The sequence below is a fragment of the Peromyscus leucopus genome, chromosome 1, assembly GCF_004664715.2.
Source record: "Peromyscus leucopus breed LL Stock chromosome 1, UCI_PerLeu_2.1, whole genome shotgun sequence".
In the NCBI taxonomy this organism is placed as follows: Eukaryota; Metazoa; Chordata; class Mammalia; order Rodentia; family Cricetidae; genus Peromyscus; species Peromyscus leucopus.
In genome coordinates, this window is record NC_051063.1 from 192,322,685 (window position 1) to 192,333,927 (window position 11,243).

At 38.4% G+C, this 11,243-nt stretch overlaps 1 protein-coding gene across 1 annotated transcript; it reads left to right on the top strand.

Annotated features, from left to right (window-relative positions):
- The first annotated feature begins 6,764 nt into the window (after positions 1-6,764).
- Positions 6,765-7,713, top strand: LOC114686094 (vomeronasal type-1 receptor 2-like). Its single transcript, XM_028860727.1, has one exon. The coding sequence runs from the start codon at positions 6,811-6,813 to the stop codon at positions 7,711-7,713; it is 903 nt and encodes a 300-aa protein (XP_028716560.1). The 5' UTR covers positions 6,765-6,810.
- The last annotated feature ends 3,530 nt before the right edge of the window (positions 7,714-11,243 follow it).

The following is an 11,243-nucleotide window of genomic DNA, read 5'->3' on the forward strand; positions in this document are numbered from 1 at the left end:
CAACTCATATAACTTTTTGAAAATACTTATATTGTCAAGATATTCCCTATTTACAGAAAATTCTCTAAGTTGTTTAGATTTCTCTGTCCATTGGGATCATGGAAATTTCTTGTGGAATGTCTAACAAATCTTTCTATCTTCTCATATCCAAGGCCTTCTTGTTAGATTTCTTGCCTGTAAATCCAAACAACCTTGCATCCCAGGGGACAGAGAGGAAATATCTACAACTTAGCTAAATGTCACTGTATATTAAAAATACAATTATATTTCATTTAATGTGACATATAAGGTTATATGTTTACCTAAAATGAGTAATAAAACATTTTCTGGTATTCAAATTATGCAGTATGAAAGAAACACATTCACTAGTCTCTGTAATACCTGCTATGTTACCCCAGACACTCTGTGTTCTTTTCCTTCTCACTTTTCTGTTTTTTTCCCATGTCATATATGCCTCTTGCCATATCCAAAACCCACTAAGCCCTGCAGCAGAATCTTCTCTTTGTTGTTTTCCTCAATAAATGACTCTCCCTTAGCCTGTGTGAAGTAAGGTCTTCCTTAAATTACTCTGGTTTTAAGGAAATCATTCTTCCTCCTGATTTATGTGATGGCCCAAATTGTTGGAGGGCCAGTACAGGATCACAAGTGGGAGGCTCAAGTGGGTCTATACTTATCAGATTATGCAAGATGATCAATTCTGACATCCTGTAAATCTTCATACCTATCACCATAATTGATTTACTGAACCTGACCTTTGTGGTTGTATTGCCTGCAAGGGTAGACCTGGGTTGACCCCATGGCCAAGACACTATCCACTTTTGGAACTCTGAATACTAATGGTCTCCTCATGTCCCCTATAAAACTAATATGTCTCTATTATGTATAGATAAGTAGTAGAGCATATGCATGGCCGGGCAAAAATGCTTTGCACAGAAATTACTATCCTGAATTTTAGTCTATCTTATTCTACTTGGGACATTTTGAGGACTATTCTTTTCCTGTAGTAACTATGGCAGTTTCTGTGTTCCTAACTTATTTTAGAGAATTACTGAAGCACAGAGAGAGCTTCAAACCAAAGGTTTTTTGTATGTTGAAATTGGTGGCGGTCTGGTATAAATTGTACCTCTCTCATTTCTATGTTGGTTGAAAAACCATGAAAGGAAGGTAAATTCTCAACCTTTAAGTCTTACACTTTTTCATGAAATGCTGAAAAATACATTCTCTTTATCTGATTAATTAATATATATAAATATATATTATTCTGTTTTCTATTCAGTGTTTTAAGAAAGAGAAAGTGGCAATTCATTATGTGAATTTATTGGATACATTTGATGTCATTTGTGAGGAATGATTGCATATGGTAATTCTTCTAGGATACAGCTCTATTCAGACTTTCAGTTGTTGCTTGGTATATAACTAACTAGGCAATCATATTTTCATATTATTAATTCCTATTTATTTGCATTGGGTTCCATTGAAAGGAGAGATTTCTGGCATGGATTATAAAGTCACTCTGTCCCTTTTACTTGTACTTCAGTACAATTCCCAGAAATCATGAATGACTGTTCAGGTGGGTGATCTGAGAGTGAGCAGCACATGAGATCCAAAAGTTATAATTAACTTGATTTTGTTTAGAAGATCCCAGAGAAGATCTGACACATTGAAAGAAGCAAATGAACTTCCTTAGAGGACTCTCTCACATGAGACTTTGATGTTCATTGAACTTGTCATCCATCAGGATAATATATGAACCTTTCCAAACATAATTTTCCTTTGGATACCTTTACAAGGAATTCACCAGTGTTTTTGGTAATTATCAAGTGGAAATTTTCAGAGAACTTCTTGACTCCCAAAGCTAGCTCTGTCATCATGTCTTCAGCTGAGAAAAAAAATTGCATTTCTGAAGGGAGTTGAGGTCACCGATACATGAACCTTTATCTTAGGGTTGGTCTCCCTCTCTCATTCATAGTATTGGCTGTCATGTCAGGAGCTGTACCCTGAGCTGAAGATTCTGCAGAGGAAAAAGTCAGAGGAGCATATTGTTCTCATCCTCAAAGACAAAGAAAGTCAGGAGGAGAGGTATGGTAAGTGCACAAATCTTAAAATTGATTCTTGGTAGAGACTGAACAGTAGAGATTCAGCCAAGAGACAGGGAGACGTTCTGGGATATAGGCCAAGTTAGTAATGAGAAGACATCCCTGAACTTATTCTGATTCTTGATGTAGCAAAAGTGTAACTAAATTCTCTCTCAGGCTGCCTATTGAAAACTGTGACACCTGATAAAATCTGATTTCCAAGGTGCTTCAGGATTCTGTTAATTACATGATTCAGATTTCCATTAGTTGTACTCACGAATCACAGAATAATTGTACAGTATGACAATCACAAATTTCAGAAAATGACTTTTTGTTTATAAATAGACCTTAGAAATGAAACTAAGAAAAACATCTAATCCTAGGAATGAGCTAGGATCTACCCATGCATGGAGGAAATGTTTCTAGGCAGTGCTACATCTGACTGGGCAGGGTGTTATCTTCCTAACAGTCCATGTTTTCCATCTTGAATTTGGAAACACTATGTTAAGGTAATGGTAGCAATGTCATGTGGGTCTTGCAAAATTCTGTTCTAGCACACATGCAGTTTCTGTCATTTCCCCTTGTTTCATAATATACAGAGGTCACTGCAATTTCAAGATGGCTTGTTCCCATTTCATTGCTGAAGTTTCCATAATTTAGAGCCTCATACACATCAAGCAAGAGCTTAAATTTTAGTTACAACCACAGCCCATGCCATATTTACCCCTTGGCCTTCCATTATGGAATACAAAATATTCCATAGTTTACAAATTCTATGTGTATATGTTTTTATTAAGAAGTTGTTCATAAATCTTGGTTTATTACTAATAATTTGACTTGAATAAGGCATTAGTAAATAAGGGCTTTAAGTGGAAATTAATTATGACCTAATATTTTGCTGTGTACATATGTCCCTGTTTCTATGTTCTAAGTTCTATTGTGTTCAGGAGAGTTTGAAAATATGTGAGAGTGTGGAGGCAGATCAAAACTTCCATTGTAGTTCCTCAGACATTTTTATCTTGTTCTTTTTGAGTCATACCCTCCCACTCATCTGAAATTCTGAGGGAATATTATGCTTTCTTTGTGACACAGAAAACTAACTGACTCTTCCCATTCCCTACTGTTTGCATTGTAACTATGAGCATCCGACTCCAGATCTTCATGTGAATTTTGGAGATTAACCTGGGTGCTTATTCTCCTAAGGCAAGAATTTTAACAGCTTAAATATCTCCATTGGCCACTCCTGATCAAATGGTATGAAATCCTGGATGTTTGCTCTTTTATTTGCATCATTCCATGTTTCTCTTCAGTGACTATGGGTTCTTGTCCTTTAGGAAGATTCTCAAACACTTCTTGCATTCCACTGATTCACATTGCCTTCACGGTATCTTCAAGATCTTGGCATCTCTCATGTTAAAGCAGATAATTATTTGAATTTTTGTATTTGTTTATTTCTTCACAGATCATAAATGACAGTCACCTCACTGTGTCACACATAAATCAAGAAACTGAACATTGGCCTGATTTTAATCCCAGGAATCCATAGACTGAGGCAGAAAGATTATTGTACTTTCCAGGACAACCTCCATTACTGAAGAAGACCCTATCTGAAAACACACACAACCAGTAGAAAAAGATTCCTTTAACTAACTTGCTTTCAATTTCAGTCATAACATCAACACTAGAGCTCTACTGAGTTATTGGCAGGAGTGGAATTAATTATAGGTAGGTTTATGTCTCTGTTAAGCTTTGAAAGACAAGAACACTGTTTCCCATGTATTCCTCTTTGCATAATTTGAATATTACAGCACCATCTCTTACATTTTCTTTTTTTAATTTTATAATTAATTTAATTTTACATACCAGCCACAGATTCCCCTGTCCTTCCTTCTCCCGCCCCCCCTCTCCCTAATCCACCTCCCATTCCCAATTCCTCCAGGGCAAGGACTCCCCTGGGGATTCAGCTTAGCTTGGTAGATTCAGTCCAGGCAGGTCCAGTCCCCTCCTCCCTTCACCCAGGCTCAGCAAAGTGTCCCAGCATAGGCCCCAGGCTCCAAAAAGCCAGCTCATGCACTAAGGACTGCTGTGGGATGTTCTGTATGTCCTGTGGGAGCCCTTCTTGGGTTCTTTGTGGCGTTACCCAGCAGGTCCGTATAGAGGATGATTAGGACCATGGGCCTGAGTGCAGGTGTTTGAGATGGTCTGCACTTGGTAGTGCTGGGGGATGGTCTGTATGTCAAGTTGTTCTGATTGGTTAATAAATAAAACCTGATCGGCCGTGGCTAGGCAGGAAGGATAGGCGGGACTAGCAGAGAGGAGAAATAAAAGGACAGGAGGGCAGAAGGACTTGCTGCAGCCGCCGCCATGACCAGAGACACTGCAGCCGCTGCCATGACCAGCAGCAACAAAGGACAGGACGTGGTCCCAGTGCCTGAGGGTCTCCCAAACAGTTCAAGCTAATTGACTGTCTCAATTATCCAGAGGGCCTGATCCAGTTTCATGGCGGCTCCTCAGCTATTGGTTCATAGTTTATGTGTTTCCACTAGTTTGGCTATTTGTCCCTGTGATTTTTCCAATCATGGTCTCATCTCTCTCTCATATAATCCCTCCTCTCTCTTGCCGATTGGACTCCCAGAGCTCCTCCTGGAGCCTGGCCATGGATCTCTGCATCTGCTTCCATCAGTCATTGGATGAGAGTTCTATCACGACAGTTAGGGTGTTCAGCCATCTGATCACCAGAGTAGGTCATTTTGGGCTTTCTCTCAACCATTGTCAGTAGTCTATTGTGGAGGTATCTTTGTGGATTTCTGGGGACCTCTCTAGCATTTTGCTTCTTCCTATTTCCATGGGCTTTTCATTTATCGTGTATCTCTTTACATGTTCTCTCTCTCTCTGGTCCTGATCCAGCTGGGACCTCCCTCTCCCCTAAGCTCTCTTTCCCCCAACCCTTACACTCCGTTACCCACACATCTGATAATGCTGTATTGCTCTTTATGTTATTGTATGTACTTCTGCCTTGACGTCTGCCCATCTCATCTAAGAGATATAATAGGTGCCTGTATCTGAGCGAGTTGCTGTTGGTCCACTCTGTGTTTGTTGTGTCTGTGTCTCAGGGGGCCCTTCTGGGTCTAATCTTAGCTCTTGGTCTGATTGGAGCAGGCACCTTCTGTGTCTCAATGAGCTGCTCTTGGGTCAACCCAAGCTAGTTGATTCTGTGACTCACACATTCGTTCTTGGTCTTATCAGGGCTCTTGGTCCAGTCAGAGCTGACAGATTTGGCATTTCAGGAAGCCTCTCTTGGTCCAATGAGAGGTGGTGGGTTCTACTTCTCAGAAAGCCACTCTTTGTCTATTCAGGGCTGGTAGATTTTCTGTCTCCTAAATTTACTCTTGGTCCTATGAGGAATCTTTGTGCAATGAGAGCTCTCTCTTTCACTGGGCCAGATGGGAGATCTCTGAGCCAGATGAGAGCTCTATGGGCCTCTCTGGGCTAGATGGGAGTACTCTGGTCCCAGTGGGAGCTCTCTGGGCCAGATGGGAGCTCCCTGGGCCAGATGGTAGCTCTCCTCTTATATTTTCAAAGTGGATTTCAGTGCATGTGAGAGCTGTCAATGCACTTCTGATTGCATTTTCATTGTTGTGCAGGATGGCATTGCATAAAATCACTGTACTGCTAAAGTACAGGTTTGTATTAATTTGCCTTCATGTCAGCCATTGGATGTAGATTCTGAGCATTACTTGTGAAGGTTCATCTAATCTGTAAAAGATAGGTTTTCTACAGGAAGGTGTACATCTGTTATACAAACTCTCAGGCTCTCACTTGAGAAATTGTGTGAAGTAACATGAACATCATAGCCAGGATTCTTGTTTTAGCTCCATGCTTAACAAGACCTAGTGTTTCCAATGACTCTGCTTCACATTTCTACCACTGAGTGATGCATCAGATAATAGATCAGATAGGAACACTGAACATTCTTTCCCCTATGTATTATTTATAGAGTACTGCATTCTTCTAACTAATTTCTGTTGGAATCATTCACCAGTTTTCTCTCCATTGTGTTAGAAAACATTTCTTTCGGCAGAATGTGTCTACTCTTCTCATCTTCACTCTGCCCCAATATTGTTCCATGTGTATGTGTAGGGGGTAGAATTTAAACATTATCTCTTAATGTAACATTGTCTAATTCATCATTTCCACCTAATGTTTAGTGCTAAATAACAAATCTGATTATAAAAGAAAAGAAAAATTCTCATTCCTGTTGTAATAGTTCAATTTAAATTTTAATATTGATAAAGGAAAGGCATTCACATTGAATTTTTTCCTTGTAGAAGAAGACAAGAGAAAATATTTTCTCCAGTATGAATGGACTAGTAATAATGAACATACTTTCATTTTGTACTCAGTGATCATTGCTTCCATCAGGATAACTTTACCCTATTCTTAGTGTTGACTTTTGTGAGAAATATGATGAGAATTTGCTCCATAAATACATGCATTTGAAGATTCCAGCAGTTCTTACTGATTGTTATCTTTGGTGTTAAAATAACTATGAGAAGCAGTGTGGCCAAGATCATGTTGTGCTGACCACCTTGGGTTTTCAGTCTTCATCTAATATGATTCTTGTGCATTTGTGACATGAGGTAAACAAGATCATCTTAACTATACAAATACATTTTTTTTCCTCTGAGAAGTGACTATTGGCACATTTTGAAGTAAATTTTGATCAGTAAAAAAAATGGACCCGAAGAATGTGGCAATAGGAATAACATTCTTGATTCAGAATACAGTTGGAATTTTGGGAAATGTCTCTTTTCTTGCCTACTACCTAGTTATTTGTTACAAGAAACACAAAGTAAAGCCATTGGATTTAATTCTCATGCATCTGGCCATAGTTAACATTTTGATCATTCTCTCTAAAGGAATAGGCAACACAATGATCATTTTTGTGTTGAAACTTTTCTTCAGTGATTGGAGCTACCAACTTTTTATGTATGTTCTAAGGGTTTTCAGGAGTATGTCCATTGCCACCATCTGTCTCTTGAGTGTCTTTCAGGCCATCATGATCAGCCCTAGGAACTCCTTTTGGAAGAATCTTAGAGTCACATCTCCCAAAGACATTGGTGTCTACATTTTTCTCTGCTGGTTCTTGTACATCATGGTAAATGTTCTTTTCCCTTTGTATATGTCCATAAAATTAAGAAGGAAAAACATAACAAAAGAGACAGATTTTAAACACTATACTGTTGTAGGTCATGACAAATTCACAATCTCCACATATATAGCATTTTTTGTGTTTCCTGAACTTGTGTTTTCTGTCCTTATCACTTGGTCCAGCAGCTCAATGATTGTCTTTTTGTATAGGCACAAACAGCGAGTTCAACACATCCGCAGCACTGCAGCTTTCCACAGTAACTCTCCTGAGTCTAGAGCTACCAAGAACATCCTTGTTCTAGTGTTCACCTTTCTGGCTTTTTATACCCTCTCTACTATTGCACATGGTTGCACTGCTCTATTGTCTCATCAAAATTGGTGGCCGATGACAATCACGAACATTATAACTTTGTGTTTTCCCTCTTTGAGTCCCTTCTTACTTATGAGTCAGCTATCCTCTCTCCCCAGACTTTGCTTTTATGGATAAAGGATACAGAATCCTCTGATATTTTTATAACGATATAAATTTCATCCTTTTTTTCAGTATCTAATTTTTGAAAAAGGAAAAATACAAAAAATTCTATGGAGAAAATATTTGTCTGTATAAGGTAAACTATAAGGACCTTCAAGTGTCTTCCACTGGTGGACCTTTTATTCAAATCTAAGAAATCCATTGGTATCCTGGGTTTTATAGCCTTTATGCCACACATTTCCTAGGCTTCCTTTGGTCCAGGCTGCCTTGCAGGATAAGCGTTGAATGTTTTCAACAAATTATCACCACTTTGACATCAAATGGATGGATACATAATATCCTGGATGCTCTGTAGATATATTTTTTGTTCGATGGAAGATAAAATCCACAGGCACAAGACTGCAAACACAGCTACTATTTAAGTCATAAAATTCTAAAACAGAAAGTCTTGGTCAATTCACATCTGTTTCAACACATCAGTGCCCCAATCTCTTATTATGGAAAAGCTCCCGATCACCATGCCTGAAGCTGCTCCAGAGGTACAAGCCACAGTCTGCCATGAGCCAGCTCCTACCTATACTACACCACTTACTCAAGTTAGAATAGTACCTCTCATTGGTCTAAATAAAAACATGTATTTGAGAAAGAGTAATGGTATCTTCACAAGGCTCTGACTGGAGATTTATAATAATAGCGCAAGCAATCTATGCCACTCTGCTATGCATTCCACAATCTATTCAGCACTCTTTATAGCTTTATCAGGAACTTTTTCACCTTTGTTCCTCCACCCACAATTATGTGATATTCCACTCAGTGAAAGATGCTGCCTCATTTTGATACTCATTCTGGCTAGAAAAGGCTGAGCTGGTTGCATCAAGATCAGACAAGTTCTTGGAGTTTCTAGCAGCATCCCAGGTACTCAGCAATGTAGTGATAACATCAGTAATTGCCTGATGTTCGGTGATGCTAAGAAGAGAGTTACCATGAACTTGAGACATTGCAAAAATATGAGATTGTTCTTGAGTTACTCTGAAATTTTCAGAGTTCTGAAAACAGTTAGGAGCTGAGAATTTAACCTGCAAAGACTCAGTCATGATCAACTCTTCTAACTATGTCCTATTTTTGATATTACTGTTACATCCTAAAACAGCACCCCAGCAATTGAGACATTTGTTTGTTGGTGAAATCTCATTCGATATCAGTTTAAGAAATGGGTCCTAAGAGAATGAGATGGACATTCAAAGGAAGATAAACGAACAACAGAGTGAAGTAGGGTAAGATAGAGGGCCTTTGTGGTTTAAATATCACATAAATTGCAGATGTTCTGTTCATAAGTAGATGTTTATAGGGCTTTCATAGAATATTGAAAAATGTCTGGAAACTGAGTGCTTTTTACTTTACATTTGTTTGGCATAGATAAAACAGGAATCATTCTAAAATACTTCATTGCATGTTGATGCAGAGCAGGGAATGGGATATATGAATGAGAGATAATGGAGGTTCCACTAATGTCTGATGATGACAAGGATCAGGTCTAAGCTTCTTGGAATGAATAAAGCAGTTGCATCAGAAGTATCATAAGATGGATGTGTAAGCAAATTAGGCAATAATGTCTGCTATGAGCCAAGTGATGATGAGTGGCAGAAAAATCATAAAGTCAGTGGGTATAGAACTAAACATAGAGTTCTCAAAAAAATCATTGACATAGAAACATAAAAAATTATTTCATATCCTTAGCCAGCAGAGAAATGCAAATTAACATTACTTTGAGATTTCATCTTAACCCTGTCTTAATGGCCTAGATTATTGAAACAAGTGACCACAAATGCTGGGGAGGATCTCCAAAAGTGAGACACTTCTTCACTATGATTAGTGTACAAACTATTTCTGCCATTATAGAAAACAGTGTGGCTGTTGTTTGAGTCTTGATGATCTTTTAATTAAAAAAAAACCCAGAGCCAGATATCAGTGTGAAAGCTGAAAGATCAGAATAGCAGAACAGATAGACACTAGTTCCTACCTCTATGAAATCCTCAGCCTAAAGAGAGTGAGTTCCTGTTTCCTCATGCCCTATATACCTTTTTTTCTGCCCAGATATAACTTCCTGGGATTATAGGCATGCGTGCTTCCCAGTACTGGTATTAAATGTGTATGCCACCACTGTCTGGCTCTGTTTCCAGTGTGGCCCTGAACTCACAGAGATGCAGACAGGTCTCAGCCTCTTGAGTTATAGGGTTAAGAGTGTATGTCACTACTGCCTGATGTCAATGTCTAATCTAGTAGCTGGCTCTTTCCTCTGATCCTCAGACAATTTTATTAGGGTACACAATATATCACCACATATGAATGTTCCCCAAAAGGCTAGAAATACATCTACCACATGGTCGAGCCATGCCACTTTTGGTCATGAGGCCAAAGGTCACAGTATCTTACTACATTAATGTTCATTGATACTTTATTGACCATATTGCAGAAGTGTGGGCAATCTAGTATTTCATAGCTGATGAACAGATAATTAAAATATCACACATTTGCAAAATGTAATATTATATTCTCAATAAGAAAAAATTATGAAATTTGCTAAAAATGAATGGAGATGGAAGCTGTCACTCTGATTGGAGTAACTAAGATTCAGAAGTAAGAACATAGCATGTTTCCCCCTTATTTGGATGTTAGCTTTGAATCTCCATGTGTGTATTTTTCTGGATTCATTTATTTGTTTCTGTCTTTCTTTTTTTTCAAACTCACAAAATCCAGGGTCATCTGGAAAAGGGATGTCATCCTACTGACATGTAGTGAAATGGACATTTTCATGATTACTGATTGCTGTGGGAGGGGACTGAACAGAGTTGGTGTGGTGCTATCTCTGGGCAGGTAGTCCTGTTCTTGGAAAAAAGCAGACCAAGGAAGCCATTGGGAGCAAGCACTAAGCCGCATTCTTTCAATAGCTTCTGCTTCGGTTCCTATGAAAGTTCTTGCCTTGAGTTCCTGCCTTCATGTTCCTCAGTGATGGACAGCAACCTGGAAACAGGATGAAATGGACATTTCCTTCCCAAGGTACTTTTGGTTATGCTCTTTATCATAGCAATAGAAACCTATCTAGTACATAAATTTTTTACCATGTTCACTAGATATAACTTTGATAGACTTACTCATGTTGTTTTGTGGAGTATTTTATAGCCTAATGTTACAAACTTTTAACTTTTTAAAGTTCTTCTTTTGATGGCCTAGCTGCAGTTTATGTGAATAATGGACCATTATTGTGAGCTCCAACTTTAAATAAGATAAGATGTTACAGACTAGGGTAATTTGAATCTCTTATTTCTTTACAGACTGGCTTCTGAATTATCTACCAACCAGCTTTATAAACTGTGGTGGTCCTTTTGAAATCCTCAAGGACTAGTCAAGAAACCTACATGTCAACTATGTCGACTTGCTGCCTATCTACATTGGCCATTTGAAATACTCTGTGTCCTATATTTATGATTAATTGTCAGCTTGAGTGCTGAACTTGTAAAAATAATGTTTTTATGTATTCTTTAAAA

What these genes read in the sequence shown, in the direction of transcription:
- LOC114686094 (XM_028860727.1), top strand. Translation starts at nt 6,811, where the DNA reads ATGGACCCGAAGAATGTGGCAATAGGAATAACATTCTTGATTCAGAAT.